This window comes from Cervus elaphus, chromosome 26 (assembly GCF_910594005.1).
Source record: "Cervus elaphus chromosome 26, mCerEla1.1, whole genome shotgun sequence".
Classification (NCBI taxonomy): domain Eukaryota; kingdom Metazoa; phylum Chordata; class Mammalia; order Artiodactyla; family Cervidae; genus Cervus; species Cervus elaphus.
Genome location: NC_057840.1, coordinates 42,463,602 through 42,489,586, shown reverse-complemented (window position 1 = coordinate 42,489,586; position 25,985 = coordinate 42,463,602). Strand labels below are relative to the sequence as shown.

The window sequence follows — 25,985 nt, the reverse complement described above, 5'->3', positions numbered from 1 at the left end:
CTGGTCCCACAGAACTAGTTCAGTCCAGTTTAGTCGCTCAGTCGTGTCCAACTCTTTGCAACCCCATGGACGGCAGCACGCCAGGCCTCCCTGTCCACCACCAGCTCCCGGAGTTTACTCAAACTCATGTCCATTGAGTCGTTGATGCCATCCAACCATCTCATCCTGTCGTCCCCTTCTCCTCCCGCCTTCTATCTTTCCCAGCATCAGGGTCTTTTCAAATGTGTCAGTTCTTTGCATTAGGTGGCCAAAGGATTGGAGTTTCAGTTTCAACGTCAGTCCTTCCAAAGAATATTCAGGACTGATTATTCACGAGGACTGATTATTCACGGAACCAGAGAGGGGGGCCAAAGTCAGCTGAGCTTGAACGCATCTCTGCATCCTGCAGAGACCTTAGGCTGGGCCTTGGACAGAGGGATCGTTACCAAAAAAAAAAAAAAAAGCAAAGTGAAGAGAGGAATTGGAAAGCAGCACTCAGTTTACGGTGAGGAAAAACCGGGGAGGAGGAGGTGGGCAAGCTGCTCGAGTCAACGCAGCTGGACGCGGCCGCAGAGGCCTCACACCCGGGTGAGCAGAGGGGAGAGCCCTGCCCGCTCAGCAGACAGAAGGCCGGTCTCTCTGCCAGCCCACAGAAGGGAACCAGGGCCCCAGGCCCAACGCACAGAGGTGCTGAACCACAAGAGCACCGAGATGCTGACTCCCCGGGGAATCCACTGCCTGAGGGCATCTGTGATGGGGCTCGTGTTCCAAGACTGGCACCCACAACGGAGGGATCCTCCTTCCGTGAAACGGCCCTAAGCAGTGGGGGCTCAGAACACATGAGTCATCGCTCCCAGAGCAGCTGGTGATTATGCGACTTCAGGCCGCTCTGCCTGTCGCATGTGCTTTTCCACGAGACAGGCGGCTCTGCTGGTGCTGTGCTGACTCGCTCAGTCATGTCTGACTCTTTGCCACCCCTGTGGACTGTAGCCCGCCAGGCTCCTCTGTCCATGGGGATTCTCCACACAAGAATACTGGAGTAGGTTGTCATGGCCTTCTCCAGCGGGATCTTCCCGACCCAGGGATGGAACCCACGTCTCTTAGGTCTCCTGCACGGGCAGCTGGGTTCCTTACCACTAGCACCACCTGGGAAGCCACATGCTGGCTGCAGGTATTCAACACAACTTGAACTATGTATACACTGTGAAATGACCACCTCAGTAGTGTAAACATTCATCACAAGAGCTAGCAATTTCTATGTGTGTGGTGAGAATTTTTAAGATCTATCTTCTCAGCAACAAGAGTTTAAAAAAAAAAAAAAAAAAACGAAAAGTTTCTAATCACAAAGCCCAGGGCCTGGCACGTGGAAGGCACTTGGTCATTTTTTTCACTGGACTGTGATAAGAGGAGCCCAAGGCCCTCCAACTGGGAAAAGTAACGCAGAACTCAGATTCAGATATCTCACCTCCCGAGTCAGTGTCGCCTCTGATAATTCACACTGCTCCGTGAGAAGGGAGGACAGGCCGGGATACGATCAGTTGACAGAGAGAACAGTGACAGCATTCCCCACCGTGCTGGTGGGGAGGGAGGCGAGCCTCCTACCTGAGTGCCGGGCCAGCGCCGACAGGTCAAAGCGCTGTTTCCCGTCGGAGACGCCGCACAGCAGGGCCTCCTTCTCGTGCACGCACGCGTACTTCGTGTCCCACGTGAAGAAGTAGGTGCAGTCCACCTCCCCGGTGAACACAGGGGCCCCTCTGCCGTTGTTACCTGTGTTGGGTCGAGAGGGAGACAGTGCCCACGATATGAGTGGCGCCAGGACGGCCCGACAGCATGCAGGACGGGACCCCCGGGGGCAGGCTGCAGACCAACAAGCTCAGGGCTCAGGGCCTAGAGGCCAGAGGGCCCCCAGACAAGAGCGTTTCAATCAGAAACCTCACGGGGCGGCCCTGTGCCCCTTTCATCTAAGCCGGATGGTCTCAACAGGACAGCAGTGTTTTCAACGGGTGTGAGCCCCCGGGAAGTGCTAGGCAGCTCATGGCCTGCGGTCAGCTTCCCACAGGCTCATAAACACCCTTTAAATCAGACCAGGGAGTCACTCCAGTTCCAGGACCGTCAAGGTCTTAACGATGTGCCTGTGAGCAGGACAGGTCCCCAGGGACTCGTCCCTAAAATGAGCGGAGAAGAGAGATAAGGTCTGATACGGTCTGGGTCTCCCCCCACCCCCAGCCGAAGGGCGCTCAGGTCTAGGAACCTCACTCCCAGAGGGGCCAGCATCCCAGATCCCGGGGACTCGGGCACGTGTGGGTCTCTAACATTGTCCTCCAATCCATCAGCCCTCCCTGTAAGCCAGTTTCCCTGGTCCACGTAGCCTGGGATTCTGCAAACTCTGTTGACTTTTCCCCAACGAGAAATTCTATCCCCTTGCCTTTCCGAGCTAGTGCGCTGCTGGCACGACAGCCGGTTTTCCACCCTTGATGGTTTAATAATCCTCCTCTGGACCTCCTGCACGACTTGCCTCTCTCAAGGTTTAGTGCCCTGAAGAGAACAATGTTCTAACGAAAAGGGAGATAATATTTCGCACCAAGGGTGAACGCTGCTTCAGTGGCAACTTCTGTTAAATCTGTAATAATATAAACATCGCAACTGTAACACCAGCAACAGTGGCTAGCTGCACACGGAGCTCAAGCCAAGGTGGGCAGGGAGCTAAACCCGGCGTTCGCCACGCGGCTGGATGGCAAACGACATGCTCTGCGTTAAGTGCTTTGCATCCATTCGAGGATTTCATCCCTTCACGCCCTGTGGCATGGAGACTGTGTTAGCCCCGTTCTGGAGATGTAGGAGGGCTAAGTAGTTTGCCTATGGCTTCACAGCTAGAAAGCCAAAAATCAAACCCAGACGGTCTGGCCCCAGAGCCAGACTCAGAACCACAAGTACTTCCCTGTGCTACTGTGGGTTTTTTCTTTCTTCTGTTTTTCAGATTTTTTTTTTTTTGGAGTACCCTAAGCTGTTCTCCCTGAGAACCGGTGCCCCAACCTCCTTACCAACAACACACAGCTGGGCCGCCGCCCCCAGGTGGGGGCAGTGAAGCTCCCCCAGCTCTCAGCGCCCGCCCCCCACCCACCCGCAAGGTCCACGTGACTCCCCGCTGGATCAGTATTTCATCAGTATTTCAGGAATCAGAAAAGATTTGTGTTTCCTGAAAACCTGAGGCATTCAGAGTGTTTCTCTTTTACCAGGTAACTTCACAGACGATTAAATACCAATGGTATTGTGAATGGTTCTAGCATCATCCTCCCTTAGGAGCTAGGTTTGCATCTGAAATGCCCTAATGATCCACAGGGAGAGTCCATTTTAAGTAAAATTTAAATAACCACCGGCCTGCCCGCCCCTGACCTGCATTCTTATTTAACTCCTTGGAGAACTTTTGGAGAACAGAAAACTAGGACTCCTCACTACCAAAGCTATGTTGCTTTTATTTTCTGTTTGGTTGGTTTTAGGTTCAAACCCATAAAACTAGGTTCATTCTTACAATCCTTATACAGCTATTACAAACAAGTCGAATAATTTTAAAAATTAAAATAAATGACTTGTTCATTCAGACCACATGGCTTTTTAAAAACACAATGGCCTTGCCTCTAGGACCACTATCTTCCTACGGTTTCCACCCACCAGCGGGTGGAAGGGTGACTTTCTGTCATCTCTCCATCAATGCTCTCCACGCAATTCCGAAAGCGTCCTGGGTGTCCCACCTGCACAGGTTCCTTCCCGGCACACCCTTTATGGTTTGTGGCCTCCACAACCAGCTGGAGGCGAAGCGGACTCTCCCCTCTGTAGCCGGGGGCCGCCCCATCCCCCCCTGCCCCGACAAGAGACAGAGCTGCCCACTCGCCAGACCGGTTCAACCTTCTCTCCAGGCAACCACATTTCCTGCCTCCCTGACTTTGAAGTTGGGTCACTTCTCTTAGTTCTGGCCCATTAAAAAATAAAAAAACCTGCAGTTCCCATTCTGTGAGGAGTCCTGAGACCACGTCCACAGATGGCAGCAATACAGGGTGCAAAACGCACTTGTCTCCAAGTGACTGCACAGGGCAGAGCCCCCGGGACCTACACAGAAACTAAGTCTTCAGTGTGATAACTGGTCACTTGGATTTGTGGATGGTGTTTTACTAGCCCAGGCTAACGTAACTCCTCCCTGCAAAATAGTCTAATGTCCCTATTTGACAGGATCACCAATAATAAGACCTATTACATCAAACAAGATGTTAAGTTATTGAAACAAATGGTAAAGAAAATACATCGTGGATAAAGGAAGTAAACTTGTGCACCTCTGTGTCTTGAAAAGCAGGAAACCCTAGATTCATAAGCCTAAATAATTCCTGGAAATCCAAGTTGAACTATAAACCACCCTTCACAAGATTCCGTGGCCAATTAACACCCATTCAAACATGCAAAAAATACATTATTACATGTGCCCAATAGACACGAATCCACTAAGGACTTCCCTTCTCTAAGCTCTCTAAACTTAAACTCAAATAAAGCAACAATGAAATAATTTCATACTATACACAGTAGAGTACATATAGTTAGCTCCAAATTACAGAGCTGGAAGGAGCCTTAAATATTTCATAACGCAACTCCAGTCTGAAACAGGCTCAAAGTCTCCCACAAAAACATCTAACAGTCTCTGGGTCGGGTCTCTGTGTCACCAGTCACAAGGAAATGAGCCTAGGAAGACACGTGTCTTCAGGACCAGAGCATTGCCGTTCACTTTGTCAGCTCTTTGGCACCAAGGTTACGTGAAGGAATGTCTTCTCTTGGAGTCGGGGTGCAGGGTTACGATCCATCGCTGATGAGATGGAGCGTATAAACATGGAGCAAATTTGGTAAAACATTAACGACTGTTTAGCCTGAGGGATAGGCATGTAAGTTTTCATCGTAATGTTCCTTCTACTTATAGATTCGAAAACTTTTCTAAGAAAAAGGAAAAAAAAAAAAAACGAATGACCTCTAACCGTTCTTCCAGTCTCCAGCCCACTTGGGCTCTCTAGCTTCCTGGCACAACTCCCGGGTCTTTCCTGGGAGTCCCTGACCAGGGGCCCTCCTCAACATCCTCCTGCGGTCTTCGGGGGTGATCATTCAATCCTCCCAACGTGCCCAGATGAGATCAGCGCATTCCCGACCACCTCGGCCAAGTCATTAATAAAAAGCGCAGACGGAGCGCAGCCGGAGGAGGCAGCGACGGGGCGGAGGGGGCCCCGGCCCACACAGGGCGCCCGCAGCAGAGCCGCCCAGCCGGCCGGGGTGGGGGCAGGCCGCCCGAGGGTCTGGGCAGGGGGCTTGGGGGCAAGGAGGAGGCTGCCTCTCCCAGGGGGCCCAGGCGGAGAAGAAGGGGTGGACTTCGCAGAGGGCCTCCTGAAGACCCAGAGGAGCTAGGGATGACGGCAGAGGGATGGAGAACCTGGGGAGGGCTGCGGGGCCTTCCAGCGGGAGGGAGACAGATCCAGAGGCCGCACCCAAGCCAGATGTGTGTCCCACCCCCACCCTCACCCCCACCCAGCCCCTGCACACTGGTTTCCGGACAGAGTCCAGACCCTCCACAGGACACACGAGATCCCCACAGTGCTCCACACTCTATTTAGCCAGGGTTGGGGCCTTCAGCTCTGACCTGCTCACAGCTACCCCAATCCCACCTCTGCATGAGCTGCTCCTCCTGCTATGAGCATCAGCCCCCTCGGCCCCCGTCTTTGGAGTCTGGCTCACCACCCCCTCACTGTCCCGTAGGCCTTACCCACACAGCACCTCCTAGTCCTCAGGGGGACCCAGATACCAGCCCACTGACCTTGGAGCCTTCCTCCTGACACAGGCCCCCAGCGACAGGCCTTGCCGGGCGCCCCGACCCCGCCCGCATCACCCCGCACTGTGGTCCCCAGCGCCCTTCTCCCCAACTCTGGTCTGCACATGCCCAGAGCTCTCAGCCATCAAGGTGTCCCCAGGCCTCACAGACAGGAATCAATAAAACATGTTCGATGAAACAGAACACGACTCCAACGTGGAGACCAGGACACGCGTGAGGGGTGGGGGGCTGACAGACCACAAGCAAGGCCATGAACCATGGGGGGGGGGGGGGGGGGGCGGCGGGTGGCCACAGGAACCGAGGGGCACCCTGACGCCCTCCCACCTGCTTCATGCCAGGTGAGTCTCTGCTTGCACCCCGGGGGCAAGTCACCCCCTCTCCTGCCCCCGTTCACCTTCAGACACCTGCCTCTAAAGCTCGGCTCCTGCCACGCACGGCTGACTCTCCCAGACCCCCGGGAAATCACGTAGGAACCTGCCCCGGGACCAGAAGGTTAAAACTCTTCCATGGGAACGTACAAAACAAACAGAGGGAGGAACCAGGGGCCCCTCGGGGTGGAGGGATGGGGTGAGCCGGCCGGCTATGCGGACAGGGCCGGACTCGGGCGGTTCCCAGACTGCAGCTCTGGGCTGAGGCCCGGCTGGCGTGCAGAGAAGCGGGGGGAGGGGGGATCACCGTTTGGGGGGCCCCAGAGGGGATGGCTCTCTGATGAGGGGGAGACCCCCATCACCTCTCAACAGACCCCAACCGCATGGAGGATCGCTAGAGTGGGAACAGACGTGCCAGTGGCATGGTGGCCTCGAGGGAGTTCTCAGCCACTTAGAAAAGACTCAGTGTGTTAGTCACTCAGTCCTGTCCGACTCTTTGCAACCCCATGGACTGTAGCCCACCAGGCTCCTCTGTCCACGGGCTTCTCCAGGCAAGAATACTGGAGTGGGCTGCCATTCCCTTCTCCAGGGGATCTTCCCAACCCAGGGATGGAACCCAGGTCTCTGGCATTGCAGGCTGACTCTTTACCAGCTGAGCCGCCAGGGAAGCCCACCTACTCCACTTAAACCCGCCCTGTGGCCTCTTGGAATCCCCGGAATCCAACCTCGATAGCAGGGCGACCGCTGCAGAAAGGTTGACCTAGAAACTCGATTCCTGGAAGCAGACTTGTTGAGCAGCCCAGCTCACTGGCTCCGTCCACACCCTGGTGAGAGCTGAACGCGGGACAGGAAGGCTTTCCCAGCAAGCCCAGTGCCAGGCCCACTCCCAGAACAAACAGAAAATGGAAACAGGATGTGTGTGTCCACCGTTGGCGGTGGTGGGTGGGGGGTCCTCCTGCCCGCTACCACAGACGGGGCCTTGTGGGGCCCTGTCTGCAGGAGAAGGTCTGACGGCCCCTGCCAGCCCTCTGCGTCCATGGACCTGGCCCACCGTCTCCAAGCGCACTCACCTGCTGTGTGATTGCACTCGAAGCTGATGACACTCATCCGCTGGAAGCCGGAGCTGCACTCTTCGCCCCCGGAATAGATCAAGGTGAGGTCTCCATCCGAGTACCTAGGTTTTTGTAATATACACACACACACACACACACGTTTGGTAGAACCAAGAAAGAAACTTGAACGTCTAAAGAACGTCTAAGACTTTCGCACACCATCCACAGATCAGCACAGACACAAACAGCTGGGGACGCGCTCCCGCCGTCTGGGGCAGGACGGTCCGGAGGAAAAGAGCTCAAATGGATGCGCTTGTTATCCTCTCACTTCAAAGTGATAACTGGCTGAAAGAGAGCAGATGGTTCTGCTGGGAGCATGAGGACTCTGCTGCTCTCATTTTGGGGTTCTGTACAAAGTAATTTATGCCCAAGACGGCACAGCTCTGCCAGCAACTGCCACAGAAAGTCTGACAGAGGTACCCGGATGACAATTCCAGAGGACTAACGCTTTGATAAAAGCTTTTGTGAAGGTTAATTCCTGACTTCAGGGGTCAGGAGAATTGTACTGAATGCATTCTCCTGGTTGTTCAACACTTGGGTGTGAAGCCAATGGTGCTTCAGATTTCTCAAACCACCAGAGGAAAAATCAAAACTTCTAAGGAACATAAGTTGTAAAATGCAAAAGCCATATCAACTAATCAAGTAACTTTGCTACAGTATGGTTCCCTACAGACAACAGATGATAAAGCAAACCATACCAACAGAAGCACTTGTATCGTAAAGCTAGGAAGAACAGCCACCTGGGTCAGCGACAAACGGTACTTGCCTGACCCAAGCAGGAAAAAAAATGCCAGCGTAGCTGACTTCCCTGAGGAAAACGGAAGCAGGGGGCAGGCAGGGGAGTGTGTTAGGCTTCAAAGGGACACACAGGACGCCCTTAAGAGTCACGCGGGGGTTGTACACACCGGAGGGTCAGGTTCTCGGGTCTCCCGGCCGCTTTGACTTGGGTGGAATCTGCCTTTTTCACTTGGCACACCGCAGCATCTTTCTTACTACAGATGGACACTTGGCTTCCTCCGCAGATGCTCAAATAATACATATACTCGTCCGCCTCCGAGGTGTAGTATGAGTCTGAGGCTGGGGAAAGCGGGGGGACCCACGAGAAGGGGTTTTGCAACGCGCACAGGTGCGGGAGAGCCACAGAGCCTCCCGTCTGACTTGCAGCGCCCGCCCCAGGGCAGGGGGCGCTTGGCCCGGGCCCCGCCCCAGCCCCCAGGGCCCCCCGCTCACCTCCCACCCGGCTCAGCGGCTGGAGGTTGACGGCCACGTCGTGCTGCGCGCTGCTCAGGCTGCAGTTCTGGCTTTCCAGGTAATCCCTGTGGCAGGCATACTCGGTGACCCACTCGACCTCAAAGCGGCAGTTGGATTTCGCCGTGAGCTTGGGAATGGTGCCCTGCCGCGAACCCAGAGGAAAGGGGAGAAAGATTCGTTTCATTCACGTGGCTCAAATGCAGTTTCTCTGCTTCTGGCAACGCTCAAGGGCATGCTGCCGGGTTCTGACATTGTTCTCGTTCTGGTACCGCCATGGCCCTTAACGGATTGCGATGATTTGTCTTATAACAACTCTGCTTCCTCGCAGCTTTTCCGGTCCCTTCCAGAGTCACACGCAAACTTCAGCCTGGGAGCCCGCCCTGAACGCGGTCCCCCCCGCCCCACCATGCCCCTGGCGAGCAGTCACAACGTGCGAAGGGCTGCGGTCTCTTCACTCCTTTCTGTCACAGGTGCCACTCAGCCTGTGCCAGATGGACCTCTGCCCCCAGGGGGTGGAAATCACTGCATCTTCAGGGGTCAGGAGAATTGTACGGAATGCATTCTCCTGGTTGTTCAACACTTGGGTGTGCATCTGTGCACCTGGGGAGACAGGCCCTAGCCCCTCCTAGGATGTTCATGGGGGAGGTGGTCCCTAGACCCCTCTTATGAAAGTCCATGGGGGAGACAGTCCCTAGCCCCTCCTAGGAATGTCCACAGGGGAGGTGGTCCCTAGCCCCCTCTTATGAATGTCCACGGGGGAGACAGTCCCTAGACTCCTCTTATGGATGTCCACGGGGAAGACAGTCCCTAGCCCCCTCTTGTGAATGTCCACAGGGGAGACAGTCCCTAGCCCCTTCCTAGGAATGTCCATGGGGTAGATGGTCCCTAGAGCCCTCTTATGAAAGTCCATGGGGGAGATGGTCCCTAGCTCCCTGTTATGAATGTCCACAGGGGAGACAGGCCCTTGCCCCTCTTAGGAATGTCCACAGGGTCTTGGGCAGGCTTCACTTGTACTCAAATCAGTTTTGCTCCCAGGTGAGGCCAGGCTGTCACCTCCCCCAAGCCCACCCTCCGAAGGGTGCTGAGGAGTAAGTCACCGTTCACGGGGACGCGATGCCACGCTTCTGGCCGTCCCTGGGGGAGCGGTCCTCTCCCTGGCCCCAGCATCAGGTGCAGCCGTGCTGCCTCTGGGCACCTCACGCTGCCAACATTTACCGAGCACCTGCTGCGTGCCAGGCATGGGACCGAGAGCCAGCTTCACGACCACGTGGTTAGCGAGCTGCAGAGGTCCAAGTCCAGCCCTGACCGCTTACTCGAAAAATCGATGCCCTAACTAACGCCTTGGCTGAGGGCAGCCTGACAAACAAACAGAGACATGGGCTGAGCGAGGGCGGCCGGATGCCCAAGGCCGTGTGGGGCGTGACCCCACATACATGGGGGGTCAGGAAAGGCAGAGGCCAAGGGGCAGAGCGGGGGCTCACGGCAGCGGCCAGGGCTGGGTGAGCAGGGGGCGACGGTGGCTGGTGCGAGGCTTCTCTGGGTGATGGAAAAGTTCTGAGGCGATAATTGTGCAATTCGGTTAGTGCACTAATAACCATTAAACTGCACTTATGCTGGGTGAATTTTTACAGTATGTAAATTCAAGTAAAGCTTTCTAAAAGATTTATGTGACAAGGTGAACGTTTTACTAAAGTTCCAGCTCCTAAAAGCATTTAATGAGCCGATGAAAATGCTTCAATAAACCTCCTAAGTATGAAGGGCCCCAGGCCTAAGTCACCCAAGCTCTGCCCAGGCGACAGTCAGGCTGGACACAGAACCTCATAAGCTTCAGGGAGGACACACCGGCCTCAACCGCCTCGCGTCCCATGGAGAAGGGAGGGGAACTCCCCGCCGTCTCCCTTGTGAGAGTGTAGAATGGAGCTCACTGGATGCAGCACAGATCAGAGGGGGAAATGCCGAGACCACTGCCAGCTTAGAGCATCTCACGGGCTCCCTAATTCTGATTCCAACTTGTAGGACGCAAAGAAGAAATACACAAATACATGCCCAAAAAAAGTATAAATGACACTCCTCACGATCACCTTCAGGACCAGCGTCGGCTACTGGCCCACCAGGTCTTGGCTGAGTTGACACCACGCAGCCCCAGAAGTTTGGCTGGACCCTCACTGTAGTCTCATTCTCCAACCCACCTCCCACCTACAACACACACACACACACACACACACACACACACGCAAAACAGCCAGCTGCCAGCCAGAAAGCAGAGCAAATTCCACGTTTGTTTGGGGGAGGACATTCTTTGGCAAAAGAATTCCGTTCCTCCTACTTCATTCTGCGGGGAGGACAGACAGAAATAAATTGGAGGAAAGCCCTACCCTTCCTCCCTGGGGACGCCTCCCTTCAGCAGCACTGCCATCTGCGAAGACACTTAAGTCGCAGAGGACCTGAGGGACTGCGCTGGCCCGGGGCCCAAGGGCACAGCAGACGCAGGCCCTACCCTCAAGGAGTTTACAGCGGGCACTGGAATTTGAGTAAACAGCCAGAAGACAGAGTCATCAATCTGCCCGTGGGCAGGGGAAGGGTAGGCAGGCAGGTGAGGGGGCCACCGCGCTCCTCTGGAGGCTGCAGGAATCTCCCTTCGGGCCCTCGTTTTCCCTACACCGGTACCCACCCCCAGAACCCCGGCGCGCGGTCTGCCAGGCCTACACGCCATCTGCACCACTCGTTTCTTACTATGCTTCTATACAAACCGCTGAGCCATTTTGACCTTGCTTCACCCGAAGCAGTTAACAGACACGTGAAATCCACAGGTTCAGGATCATATGTACATTTTTTTTTTTTCAAATATTTACCGACATCCGCCTCGCTGTGAAGTTTTTTTTTAAAAAAATAAATCTGTCCCTGAACCACTGGGATGTCATCTCGCGCGACCCTTGAACAAAAACACCATCCTTCGGGTGTAGACGGAGGCCCCTCGGGGTGGTTGCGAAACAGCACACAGCCAGCGAAGCATGTGCAGCACTCAGCCAGGTCCAGCCCCGGGGCCTCTCGGCCCAGGACAGCACGTCTCCTGCATGGGGCCCCCGGACACGAGTCCGCTGAACGCCGCTGGGGCATAGAGCTCAGGTCAAGCCACTCACCTCTCTGCGCTCCGACGGGCACACAAACGTGATGGTCACCGCCGGGCTGTGGCCATCACAGAAGTCCGGCTGGCTGGCCCCTTCCTTCACGTAACTCAGGACGAGCCTGGAGATGCATTGGGAAGAGAGGGTTAGGGTGACCAACGCAGACATCACAGCCCTCAGGGCCCTCATTCAGGAGAGAGGAGGACAGATGGTAGGTCACAGACATAAAAGAAACCACAGGACAAACTCACGTTTATTTTCATTTGGGGGGATATAAAATTTAAGCGAACTTCAATGAGTGGTGTACTTCTTAAAAAACAAACAAAACAAAAAAAAGTCAAATAATCACCATGTAAAACTTAAGTTCTTAGAAAAGCTGTTGGGAGGACAAGGAACAAAATCATAAACCATCTAACAAAACAAAACAAACACAGCCCAGCTGGCCAAGTGCATTTCAGCCCACGAGGCTGCAAGACCACTTCCTTTCTAAATGACAACTTTTCAGTGCAAACCAAGGACTTTCTTTTTTAAACCTGAAGATCGCGCAGAGCACACTGGCCACATGGCCTCCCACGGGCAGGCAGGCAGACCCTGGCAAGGCCCACGGGGTGCTGGCCTCGCTGCGGGCTGCAGCCACAGAGACACCAAAAACAGACACCCTTCCCCGTCTCTGAAGGTGACCTCGGGCGTTCGCTCTATGCCCACATGCTCCAGAGTCCTCTCCAGCCCTTGCCAGTGGGAAGAAGTGCCTGTTTATCACTTGAAGACAGGGTGAGAGGCTGAACTCCGTCCCCACAAATTTCACAAGCGGAAGCCCCAATGCCCAGCACCCCCCCACGTAACTGTATCTGGACATGGGGGGCCTTGGAGGAGGGGATGAAGATGAGGTCGCTGGAGTGGGCCCCTGAGACAGGACAGCCGTCCTTATAAGGAGAAGGGGTTCGGGACACAGACACACAGAGGGAAGACCGTGAGGGGACATGGGGAGGAGGCGGCCGTCCACAAGCTGAGACCAAGGGTCTCAGGAGGAGCCCCCCCACCACGCCCCCCGCAGACACCCCGCCTCCAGAGCTGAGAGTGACCTAGTGGAGCTGCCCAGGCAGCCTGCGGCACTTTGCTAAGGTGGCCCTGGCAAGCGAACACACTCGCACACGTGGGAATCTCCCAGCGTGCTTCAATTTAGGTCACGCGCCAGTGTTTTCTGGGGACAGAGTGCAATCTATAATTGCACACGCTGACACACCACGCGTTCCAGACGGGAGCAGGTGCAGCGAGACGTCTACCAAAGGGCCCGGGAACAGTGAATAAAAATCCTCGCTCCAAGTTCAAGACGTGGTCACGTGCGACCCACCGGAGTGCAAGCTCTCTGCCAAGCCAGGGGCAAACACAAGTCAGGAGGAGAGCGTGTGTCAACAGCACAGCTCCTTAAGAGAAAATGAACAACCCCTGCCGGAAGCTAGGGGGCCCAAGGGGGGCTAGGGGGCCCACCAGACCCCAGTCGGAAAGCAAACTCCACCCAGAAGGACACTGGCAAAGTGGCCCTCCTGCCGCTTGCCCTCCAGGACTGTTTTTTTTTTTTTTAAAGAGATAAAACTATGAACATAAAACCAATGACAGGGGAGATGAAGCATGGCAGATACCCAAACACACCATAAGATAGTGGCAAGTTCATGAAATGGAACCCATATGGATGGATGCAGGCTGCATAATGATACATGTGTTCCTGCTCTAAGAAAGAAATGATTAGAAAGTCACCAAGAATATGCAATTCAAGCAATGACCAGTAAGTTTACAAGCACGTGTGAAGTAGTAGTCCCTTGGCAAGGACTTTCTCAAGCCCTGTTGCAAAGGGGTATTCTTGCAGCTCCCCTGAAAAGTCAGGCTCTTGCTGAGGACTGCCCCTGCCAACAGCAGACTGACCTGTCATTGCTCACGAGCTTCAGCCCCTCCCGGGGCCGGCCCACGTCGAACGCCCGGTCCCCTCTCACCAGGCAGGCGGCCGCACCGGTGGGACACACACGCACTTGCGGACTTGAGGCCCGGAGAGCATCTGTCAGAGGTAACACAGGACGCTGCATCAGACCACGTGCTGGGCACAGCAATCACACTCAAACCTTGGGTCCAGAGTCTCTTGTAAAAACCGTCAAATTTTCTTAAAGTCTCCAATAAAAAGTAATAGAAATTTGGAAACTAAAACAAGTAGGATCACATCCTGAGACCCTGGGCAAGCCAACGCCCACTCTGAAAGTGGACAACAGGATGAGCTCTCTGCCCAGCCAGGAAGCGAGGATGCGGCAGCAGAACGCTGGCTCTGCCCCTGGTCCCTTCCCAGGAGGGGCTGGGAAGCAGGGACACGGAAGCTTGTAAGGGGTGTACCCGGTCCTCCCAGAGCCACAGGAACCCTACGGGGCCAGGGCAAACGCACTGAAGCCTCCGAAGAAATCCTTCCCCCCACTCCCACCCCCAACGCTCTCAGACACACACCTATGTCCCTGCAGACATTGATGAACAGAGATGTGTCTGGGTCAGAGTCATCTACCAAGTAAGCACCGCTGGTCTTGATCAGTGGGTTTAAATCGTGCTTCTTGAGCTCTCTGTCGAAAGCGTAACACGGCACCTGGGAGAGAGAAGGGAGGAGGAGGGGCTTCCACACATGCCTTCCGGTGGGGGGCCTGCGACCTCCGCCACGTGACCCCTGGCTCCATGCCTCAGGGTCTCCAGTGAGGCCCCCGAGGACGGCACAAGCAAGGCCTGCAGGGCTCCGGCTGCTCCTGTGAGCGTCTCCTGCCAGCCCGCTCCCCCCGCCGCCACAGGGTCCGTCCCCGCCAGGGTCCTCACTCACAGCTCCCTGTCCCTACCCTCCCTTAGCGACCGCCTCACAGCACCCTGGCAGCAAGTCCGCTCCTGCCTGCAATGAGCTCTTTTAAGGGGGCCTCTGGCTTCCAGCTTCCAAGTACCCGACTCTGAGCCACCATCTCTACAGCCACCAGATCAACCCTTTCACAGTTCCACCGAGTCACGAGAGACTGTCATACGGAGTGAAGGAAGTCAGACAGAGGAGAAATGGCGTATGGTGTGCCTGATGTGTGGACATCTAAAGAGACAAGATGCAGCTGAGTTGACTTACAAAACAGACTCAGAGACTTCAGACAATGAACTCACGGTTGCCGGGAAGGAGGATGTAGGGAGGGAGGGTTAGGGAGTTTGAGATCGACAGGTACACCCTGCTGTATTTAAAATGGACCAGCAAGGACCCGCTGTAGAGCACACGGAACTCGGCTCAACGTCCTGTGGCCGCCTGGATGGGAGGGGAGTTTGGGGGAGAATTGGGTGCCTGTGTATATGTGGCCGAGTCCCTTCGCTATTTAACCTGAAACCATCATAGTGCTGTTGATCAGCCATTCCTCAATATAAAATAAAAAGTTTAAAAAGGAAAAAAATCAAAAACAAATCAAAAAATTTTTTTTAAAAATAAAATTCCCTCCAGTCACATCACTCCTGCTCAAAATCCACCAGAGGAGGGGAGTTTGGGGGAGAATGGGTACATGTGTATATACGGCTGAGTCCCTTAATCAGCTATTCCCCAATATAAAAAAGTTTAAAAAGAAAAAACTAAAAAAAAAAAAATTTTTTTTTTTTTAAATAAAATTCCCTTGACTCACATCACTCCTGCTCAAAATCCACCAGGAGCCACTTCCCATCACAATGAGGGTGCGATCCCAGCTTCTCCATTGTCTCTGACCCTGGGGACCACTCCATGCAGCCACACTGGCCTCGCGGGGCACTTCAGCCCAGGGAAGTGACGCTGCCTCTGCTGGAATGGTCCCTGGCATCCCCTCTCACCGCGCTCAGGCCCCGGGGGAAGCGTCACCTGCTTGGCGTGGCCTTTTCAACATCCTGCCTTTTTCTTCATTGCACTGGTGTCTGTCACCCGACACCCTAACCTGCCAACGCGCCACTGAGCCCCTGAGGACGGGGGAGCTTGTCGCTGCCAGGGCCCCAACAAGGCTCAGGACACAGCCTGGAGCTGACGGGGGTCTGGAGCTGACGGGGGTCTGCAGACACTGTTTCACTGGCACGAAGGAAAGTTCCTCCTCTGGGCATCCGGCCCACGCTTGTGAGTGTGTGTTAGTCGTTCAGTCACCTCTGACTCTTGGCCACCCCAGGGACTGTAGCTCAGCAGGCTCCTACATCCATGGGATTCTCCGGCCAAGAATACTGGAGCGGGTTGCCATGCCCTTCTCTAAGGGATCTTCCTGACCCAGGGACTGAACCCAGGTCTTCTGCATTGGCAGGTAGATTCTTTACCATCTGAGTCACCAGGAAAACCCTACGTCTGAGGATTCTAACTCACACGTACTCTCTCATCTCTATAAACAAATGGCCTTCTGTTTTTAAAAAAATCAAGGACTAAACCAAACCATCGCATTGTACACTTCAAATATAAGCTATTTGTGAATTACACCTCAATAAAACCGGCGGTGGGGAGGAAAAAGGGGTCTGGGGGAATGTCACGCACGAAACCCATTATAGCTGGCAAGACCCTGTGCTTTCCAAGCTCCACCAAACTATGCAGGCAAAGCATTCAAGCCCACAGGTGTGCCCCTGATAAAAGCCCGGTCACCCAGTTCATGTGAAACAGCCCCCAAATCTCAGCTGCAAAGTAATACACCACATCATTTTAACTGCCTTAGCCAAGAAATATTCTAAAAACTCGTGTTCTCTGCAAATCATTTCAAAGGATCGATAGTCTGTTTCATCATTTCCAGTGGGTAATTTTCCTTAAACTGTTCGTTTGGAAAACTGAAGCTATTCATAGGCAGGTTCATTTACAAAGGTTAACTGCTTCATGTTAATGTTTAGCTTTTAAATGTTTCTCGGAAAGATGCTATCAACCCTGCAGGAATGCTCTGACCCACTAACCCTCTTCCCCTGTTCTGTTTGCAGAGACTTCAGAGAGAGCTACTGGATTAAACCCAAGGACTCGCACCCCCTCGGCAGAGGCGGGGGAGGGGGACCCAAACTCCTGTCAACCAGACCCTTAGAGCAAAGCCTCCCGCTGCCTCCGACACTGACCAGACAGCCCGATGCCAGCCAAGGAGGGCGGGCACAGGCGCAGAGCGGGTTGAGGGCAGGAGGCCAGGACCCACGCCTGGCACCATGTCCTGCCGAAAGGCCATCGAAGTACAAGAGCGGGATGACTGCAGACCGTGACGACGCCCCGGTGGAAGTAACCCAGGTCCCTGATCCTGCAAATCCAAAGCCTGCCAGCCCCTAGCAGAGTAATACAATCAACAGAAATGTGTTAACTCAGAGGAGGGGGGTGGAATTGGGCTGACTGGTGAGATAGGAGACAAGAAGCAACTTTCCAGCTACAAGATGAAGAGAGAGGGCAGGAGAGCACCCAGCAGGCAACGGGCCGGCGGGGGGCGGGGGGGGGGGCCCACCAGCCTCAAACTAGCTCCGTGTCACCTCAAGGCTAGAGGGATCCCCGTGAGCCAGGCCTACAGACCCCCCAGCTCAAGGCCACAAGCAACTGCTGGCCGTGTCTCGACGCCAGGAAGGAACAGGAGACACGCCCGACGCAGCGCCCCCCAGAACTGGAGCGAGCGTCGGAAAAACAAGCAAGGCTCCTGGGGAGAGTCCTCCCACTTCCTGCTCCACTGAGCCGAGCAATGGAGACATTCATCAGCCCCGGGAATGCGGCGGCCGGAGAAGGGGGTCTCTGCCAGCTCCACACACAGCACACTGAGTCAGCCTTGTTAACGGTGCACGTCTGTACATTAACCATATTTATGCAACTCCACTAGGACCATGCGCTTTCCAGGGCTGCGTTTTCTGTGCTCCCTAGGGTGGAATGGTAAGGGGTGCCTGTCCACGATCTTTGAAAGAAATGACCATCTAAGAGGACCCCACCGGGATCCACTGAGCAAAGCACGACACGGGTGGGTTTAAACGGCACTTTCTGGAACCCACCCCCGCCCTGTGCTCTCTGCCCATCACTCCACTATAAATCTGACGAAGCCAAACCAACAAAAGCAATGAGGAGATACTAATAACGGGTGGAAATCAAGACCACATGGCCACTAAACCAAGTCTAGGTTGTTTTTTTTTTTTTTTAAAGAAGAATGATGAGTGTTTCTACATTTAATATAATTTTTGAAGTTATATAGCCTATAAGATGTGATCAAATCCTACTGAAGACAGAGAAAAGGGAATACACTTTCCTATGACTTGCAGGGGTGAGAGCAGCACTCCTGTTGTCAGTTGCTCAGTCGTGTCTGACTCTCTCTGCGACCCCACGGACTGCATGAACTGAACCCTCCAGGCTTCTCTGTCCACGGGACTCTCCAGACAAGGATACTGGAGTGGGTAGCCATTCCCTTCTCCAGGGGATCTTCCCCACCCAAGGATCGAACCTGGGTCTCCCATGTTGCAGGCAGACTCTTTACCAACTGAGCTGCCAGCGAAGCAACAGGCTCTTGTGTCCTTTCTATTCGTCTATACCTAAGGCAGAGCAGATGCCCTCCACACCTTCAGTCTATGGGCTCCCTGAACGCAACCGCGTTTTCAAAATGTAATGACATTCCTGATGCTTAGCCCCTTCCAGAGATGAAAACTCAACAGATAAAAGCCCTGCCGCCAACCAGGCCCAAAGAAAAGGTCACTGGGAGCAAATCAACATTCCCCCTGAATCTTTCGATCAGCTTCTAAGAGAAGTTAAACATCACTTTTGAGAAAAACATAGGCTCTAATCTCCCCATTTCCACCCCCTAAAACCACCCAGGTCCAGGGTCAGCACCCTCACTCTGTAAACATGTTAGGCTTTGTGAGTGACGCAGGTCTCTACTGTGTACTCTTCTCGGCTTTTTTTTTTTTTTTTAACAATCCTATAAAAATATAAAAAAAAAATCTTAAGTCTGAGGCCGCACAAACACAGGATGCAGTTTGTGACTTCTTGACCTACAAACACAAAGAAAACCAAAAACAAGTCACCATTTCTTTCTTTGGGGAAGCAATTATTCTTTAGGTGGTAGGAGACAACTGTCAGTTCAGCAAAGCAAGGTAAAAAAAGAGACTTGGTTAAAACAGGAAAAATGGGGGTAATAACTATCGCTTGGAGAGGCAGAGTCCGAGAGAACCTCCACGGGGCCTGGCGTCTCTCAGGAAAGCGGAAGGCACCTCACACTGGTTCAAGGATGCTTTACCTGCCGCTAACCAAATATTGGCAAAGAGTCTGAGCTAAGTTTTTAAATGCAAAGTTTAAATCTGACACCATCTCCTACTAGTGTTATTTCATTAGATCTTATTTCCTTCCACAGTTCGAACTTCCTTCCCAGTGAACGTTCCTTACACACAAGGCAGCATTCCGACTATCTTTTCTTTTAGAGTTGGCCACATCCGAAGAATCAGTGATAGCTCGGTATTTGTAACTTAACGTGGCTTAAAAAAAAAAAAAAAAAGTCTCTTTTTGCCTTTCTTAAATGACAACATATTAGGCCATCAGGTAAAGTGACTGATGACTCCCATAACTGATCACTCCCAGTTCCTAGCTCCTAAGAGGGTCTCTGAACTCAACTCTACAGAACAGAAAACGAATCTAGAGAAAAGAGAATACTCAACCCAGTTAGACTATTGCCTGGGTGAACACAGGAAAGCCACCCTGAAATTCCAGGGTGGTGGGATGGGAGAACTGCAGAGGAAAGGGCCCTCTGCCCCCTCCACTGCCAGGGAAAGGCAGAGGCTGCAGGTCAGAGAGGATGGTGCTTCATCGATCACCAGGAACATGTGCCAGATGCCAGAGAAAGAGAGGAAACAGCACGGTCATCTGGTCTCTGAGGTGAGCTGGCACGAACGTGAGGGCCAGACACCCCTGACCTGGATCCAGTATGCATTCAGAAGCCACTCCAAGGCCAAGGAAATGGTCTCTGCAGGCGGCGTGGTGATCTAAACCCCAAAGTCAACTTGAGACTTAGTTCTTGAGATGCATGGCATCAGAAACCAGGAACTCACTTGCTCTACACGAGTGAGCCATTCCATTTCCAGTCCATCCTGTAAGTTTAAAATGCCCTGTCCTAAAAGTAAGAACCATCCGGGACAAGTTATCAAGTAAATCACACGGTGTGCATGTGCCTGTGTGTATGTGTTAGTTGCTCAGTTATATCTGACGCTTTGTGACCCCATGGACTGTAGCCCGCCAGGCTCCTCTGTCCATGGGATTCTCCAGGCAAGAATAACTAGAGTGGGTTGCCGTTTCCTTCTCCAGGAGTTCTTCCCAACCCAGGGATCGAACCCAGATCTCCTGCATTACAGGCAGATTCTTTACCATCTGACTATCAGGAAAGCCCAAATCACATGGTCTCTCTGTTCAAGTGGAGTTTGAAAACCAAAAACAGATTTCTACCTCAAAAGGTATGTGTCTGCACCTCAAATGCTGAAGGTCCCAGAATGTACTTCACAAGCATGCAACCCTGAAGGGCCCTTGTTACCTCTTTATTTGCTTTAAATATATCCTTCTTGCAGGCTGCAGTTGTCCTCCACTCGAAATAATGCACACAGTCTGTAGCAGTTACAAACTCGGGAGTTCCCTATTTTTAAAAGAAGTAAAAATAAGTTAGCATACTGCATATTGTAAAATGTTCCTTTTCTAAAGTTGGAAACCGTGAAGGCTAATGAAAAATTTTAAACTAGCAGCAGTGGGGTGGGGGTGGGGGGTGGCACACAACTGCACACAACTGTTCTAGTTAACAAGGTCACCCGAGTGAGAAGTTCCCAAACTCAAAACTTCTGAGACAAAAGCTTCATAAAATCATGATGGAATTTGGCTCTAACTGATCCAAAACTGTTCTACTGCCCCAGCTATGCAAGTACAGTAAGCTCATGGGAAGTAATCCTTGCAGACCTTCCACTCTCAAACTCCAAATGTTCTCTGAACCAAACGCCAACAAAACCAAAGCCAGAAAATGTGACCTCATGCTTCCTGGAAGCCGCGGAGGAGGCCCATCTGGACCTGACCAAGCTCATACACCGGCCTTCCTTAAACGCCCCCACACTGGAGAGGGGCCCCTCCTAACAGACGGGGACCAGCGATGACCACGGTGTGGCTGGTTGATAAGACCCAGCGGGAACTTACCCCTACACTCCCATGAGCAAATCTGAGGAGTTCTGCAAATTCTGGTTCTTGTAGCATGAACACAGAATTCCTCAAGAAAAGTTAGTTAAAATTCAAATGACAGCTTACTCTGTAACTCAGACCTCCAGATTTCATACCACTGCAAAAATAGATTATTTCCCAAAGTTTCAACATGGACAAGAGTGCAATGGACAGTCTGGTCCAAAATTAACAATATCGAGTTATATTTTTCAAGTTCTTCACACAAGACAGGATGGGCTTAAAAATGCAACAGTCACAGCACCAAACTCTAAAAATGATATTTTAAAGCAATCTGGTAGCTACGTGAGCTCCACTCTATCTGATTTTTCTAAACACTTGGATTCTTACTCTGATTATAGAACACTCGTAGAACATGTATACAAGTTGTTTTTCCTAAAAGCTAGCAATCATTTGCTGAGAGTCCCTTTCTAAACAGTAAAGATTAAAACCAAAATATCACATACAATATGCAGAGTGAGGACAAACTTCATACTTTAAACAATTATGTTCCATTTCAACACTAGTAATACCCCGAAAGTTGGGCACCCCATTACCCACTGGCCAAGGTTTCTTCTTGATAGATGTCAGTTTGTCCAATTTAATGTAAATGAGAAAAAAAAAAAAAACATTTAAGAACCAAATACACTGCCCTGAAAACTATCAAAAGAAAATGCAGAAAGAAAAAAAAAATTATGCCTGCAACATAAACATTAAACAGAGTTGCGAGTTTAAACACACTAATCTTTACGACGGCGGTGTACACAGGATGTGGGTCAAGTTTCACTTAAACATTTTAACTATAGGCTTAGGATTTGTTTACTTATTGGTTTTTAATGATGATGGTCATTTGGTTGCGGTTTCTGTTTATCTGTTCGCTTGAGTTTTTAATTTTAGTCACTTGTCTTAGAATACAAGGACAGCAAGAACGCCCCAGGGACAAATGTTTTTAAAAGAAAGATTATGAAGTGACTCTGCATGGACTCACCAAGGTTTTCCCACATAAAAAGGTGATGCTACTCTGGACTTTGTGATTTGTGTTCTGCTGCTTACAGTTCACGGTTGTGTTGAATTCCAGAAGAGACCTGCTTGCACTTTTCAAAACAGAGTCACCTATTCGGAGAGAAAAGAGCATGAACAAGCTAGAAGACATTCATAACCAAATGCTATTTCCAAGCAGGAGCAAAAACGGCACTTCTAAAAATGGCACTATAATTCTTCTGAAAAGCTTACAAAGTGTCCCTTCCCCAGGATTCTCTGTCTCAGGAATGCCATCCCCGCCCCACCTCCTGCTGTTCAAGCCCCAAACAAAATGGCACTAAGTCCTCTCTCTCTCTCATCTGTCAACATGGGCAAGTTCCAGCGCTTCTACCTTCATCTCAAATCCGTCCACGTCTCTCCATCTCTACGACGACTGCAACCGCTGTCATCCGTGTTCTGGCTGCAGCCTCTTAATGGGGCCCCTTGCCTCCAACCCCTGCCTCGTCCCTCACCATCCTCCCTTTCCCACCCCTCTTGCACCAGTCTGATCTTCAAAAACATAAATCAGAATATATAGTTTGGCTGAAGAAATCCTTCTATAACTTCATACATACACACTGTAAAAAACAAAAATTTTTAGAACAGTCCACAAATAGGGTGATCACTTCTCAGTTTGCCTGGGATGTTATTAAAAAAAAAAAAAAACAAAAACCTATACAGTATCAGTGATGATAGTTGGCACAAGAACAGACAGACTGGGACAGAGATCAAGACACCAGAGCAGAGAGCACAGACACCAGGACTCTTGCGTCAAACTTTGATATGTGATGGACCACGTCAGTGAGCAAAGAGACTGTTCAGTAGATAAAGCCGGAAAAAAAATAGCAATCTGTACTGGCAAAAAGATAAAAACTGAATCCCCACTTACCACTGTATACAAAAATCAACTCTGCACGGATTAAAAGATATAAACATGAAAAACCAAATTCTCTTAATAAAATATGTATGTAGTTATCTTTTAAATCCTTAGTGCAGCAAAATATTGAAGACTCAAAAGCATTAACTACCAAAAAAAACTTTTTAAAAGTTTCCATTCGTCAAAAAATACCTTAAGTAAAACAGAAACAAATTATAAACTAGGCGATACATTGAGCTGGCAAAGAGCTAGCATCAAGAATATATATACTCATACATAAAAACAAAATCATTTTTTAAAATTTTAGGAAATAAAAGGAAACAAATGACCTCTGAGAGAAAATGCTGAGAGGAAAAAGGGGAAAACCCACACCAAGTCACATTGAAATGGACAAGACATGATAGAAGAAAAACATCTTCATAGTACAAAGAGATGTTCAACATCACTGGTGATCAAGACCACATAAGCATACCAACCCCAGCCATTATATGGACAAAAATTAAAACACCCAATGTTGGAGCAGAGACAGCCCAGAGCTCTCCTGTGTTGCTGGTGTAAGTATTAACTGGTTTAACCAGTACATAAGTTGGCGTGGGCACTGAGTCTTACCACTGAACATTCACATACCCTATGCCTTAGCTAGTCAACTCTTAGGTAAATACACAAATGCGCGCCACAAATATATATATATATATATATATATATGTATGTATAAAACAAGAAACATGTGAAAGAATATCTCATGTTCTTCATACTAGTGAAAATCTGGAAACAACTCAAAGGCCCATCAAAAGAAGAGCAGATAAAGTAACCTTGCTAGATCTACACAATATACTACAACATAGGAGTCAGGAGAATAAATCAGGGAAAGACAACAATAGTTTTTTTTTTAGCAGTATGCTAACTGTTACCACTTAAGCTCCCCCAAAACCACACACTGCCTGATACATACTTTCTATTAAGTTAAAAACACCACATACAGCCAGACAGACTCTGACTAGAGTAAGAGAGGAAAGAAAGGAAATGTTAGTGGACAGGATGTGGGCGAATGATTACCTCCAGTGAAGAGACAGGAGCATGGAGAGATAGTGGTTATTGTCAAGGTCCTAGATTTTGTGACAGAAGGGTTTCATTGCATTATCCAAAACAACTAATTTAAAAAACAAAACCGAAAAAAAAGGTTAGTTCACAGACTAATGACGAGTGAGTGTCATGACCTCAGGATTACAACTGGTCTAATTCGATACATACACCGGAGATCTTTAAGCAGGGGGAGAAAAGAAAAAAAAAAAAGAAAAACGGGGAAAAAAAAAGAGGGGAATGGGTAAAAATTTTAAGACGCTAATGGAGAGGAGATAATAATGGCTTTCAGACCCCATAGCACCAGACTTCACAGTACAGTGGTTCTCTGCCTTGCCTGTCTGAAACGCGGCAAAGGTTTGCCAGAATCGTCCTTCGGCGCCTAAAACTCCAGGAGGTCTCTCTGAAAAATCTTTTGTTTTTTTCCTCGGACCAACAGCCGCAGAGGCCTGCGGAGGCGGCTCCGGGACCGTGGACAGCGCCCCGCGGCTCCGCCCACCGTGGGTGTGGCCGGGGCCGGGTGACGGGGCGGGGCCTGGAGGCGGGGCGGGGCCTCCCGCGCCCCCGCAGCGCCGCGCTCCAGGAGACTCGGGGCGCAGGGGGGGGCGGCGGGCTCGGCCGGCAGGAGGCGGCACGCGCAGCTGCCAGAAGGGGGCGCTTCCAGGCCGTGGCGGGGGGCGGGGGGAGACCCCCCACCTTAAAGACCCTCCCCCCGCGCCTCTGTCCCCCCCGACGCGGCGGCCCCATCCGGCCCCGTGCCCAGAGCTCCCGGGGGCGCCTTATAACTGCGGGGCTCGCCCTGTGCGCAGACCAGACGGGCCCTGGCCTCGAGCCGAGACGGACCGGCCGAGCTCCGCGGCCGCGGCTAGGGGGACAGCGGCATCCCTTAGCGTCAGGCCCCGTCGGCACCGCGCCCGCCTGCCCGTCCAGCCTGCCTGCCGCCCGCTCCTCCGCCTGCTGGCCAGGACCGACTGCCCACCCCGGCACTCGGCGAGGCCTCGGTGCACCGCGGCAGCACCCCCGCGGCAGACCCCCGCGGCATCCCGGCCAGCCTTGCCGTCCTCCCCGGACGAGGGCCGGGCGAGGACTGTGGGGCGGCGGCCAGCACGCCAGGCCCACGGCCAGCTCCCGAGGACGGCGCCAAATGGGCTGGGCCGCGCTCACCGGGCCCGCCAGACCGCGCCGGGTCCTCCAGACCGCGCGCCGGGCCCGCCAGACCACGCTCTCCCGGCCGGGCGCGCCAGACCAGACCGCACTGGCGGGGCCCCAGCAGACCAGACCGCGCCGGGTCCTCCAGGCCGCGCTCTCCAGGCCGGGTCCTCCAGACCGGGCTGCGCGCGCCGGGCCCGCCAGACCGCGGTCTCCCGGCCGGGCCCGCCAGACCAGGCCGCGTCCGCCCAGGCCCGCCAGGCCGCGCCGGGTCCTCCAGACCGCGCTCTCCAGGCCGGGGCCGCCAGACCGCGCTGGGTCGTCCAGACCGCGCGCTCGGCCCGCCGGACCGCGCCAGGCCCGCCAGACCGCGCGCGCCAGGTCCTCCAGACCACGGTCTCCAGGCCGGGTCCACCAGACCAGGCCGCGCGCGCTGGGCCCGCCAGACCAGCTCGCGCTCGCCAGGCCCGCCAGATCGCGCCGGGTCCTCCGGACCGCGCCAGGCCGTGCGCGCCAGGTCCTCCAGACCACGGTCTCCAGGCCGGGTCCTCCAAACGAGGCCACGCGCGGCAGGCCCACCAGACGGCGCTCTCCAGGCCAGGTCCGCCAGACCAGGCCGAGCTCTCCAGGCCAGGCCGCGCCGGGTCCTTCAGACCCTGCGCCCCGGGCCCGCCAGACCGCGCTCGCCAGGGCCCGCCAGGCCGCGCCGGGTCCTCCAGACCGCGCTCTCCAGGCCAGGTCCGCCAGACCAGGCCGAGCTCGCCCGGGCCCACCAGACCAGACCGCACTGGCGAGACCCCATCAGACTAGACCGCGCCGAGTCCTCCAGGCCGCACTCTCCAGGCCGGGTCCTCCAGACCAGGCCGCACGTCCCGGGCCTGCCAGACCTGTCCGACCGCAGCCTCCAGGCCGAGCCCCCCAGACCGAGCCGCGCTCGCCTGGGCCCGCCAGACCAAACCGCACTTGCCGAGCCCGCCAGGCAGTGGCGGGTCCACCCGACCGCAGTCTCCAGGCCGGGG

The 25,985-nt window shown here is 53.1% G+C and overlaps 1 protein-coding gene across 1 annotated transcript in view; it reads right to left on the bottom strand.

The window, feature by feature from the left end:
- The window catches only part of IGF2R (insulin like growth factor 2 receptor), a 101,399-nt gene that overhangs the window by 50,429 nt on the left and 24,985 nt on the right, over positions 1-25,985 (bottom strand). Inside the window, exons 3-11 of the mRNA XM_043888128.1 lie at positions 21,829-21,953; positions 20,179-20,277; positions 14,174-14,306; positions 13,610-13,739; positions 11,705-11,810; positions 8,544-8,706; positions 8,219-8,390; positions 7,272-7,375; positions 1,582-1,746 (exon numbers count right to left, since the gene is read on the bottom strand). Coding sequence (XP_043744063.1) covers positions 1,582-1,746; positions 7,272-7,375; positions 8,219-8,390; positions 8,544-8,706; positions 11,705-11,810; positions 13,610-13,739; positions 14,174-14,306; positions 20,179-20,277; positions 21,829-21,953 — 1,197 coding nt within the window. The remainder of the gene's footprint in view (positions 1-1,581; positions 1,747-7,271; positions 7,376-8,218; positions 8,391-8,543; positions 8,707-11,704; positions 11,811-13,609; positions 13,740-14,173; positions 14,307-20,178; positions 20,278-21,828; positions 21,954-25,985) is intronic.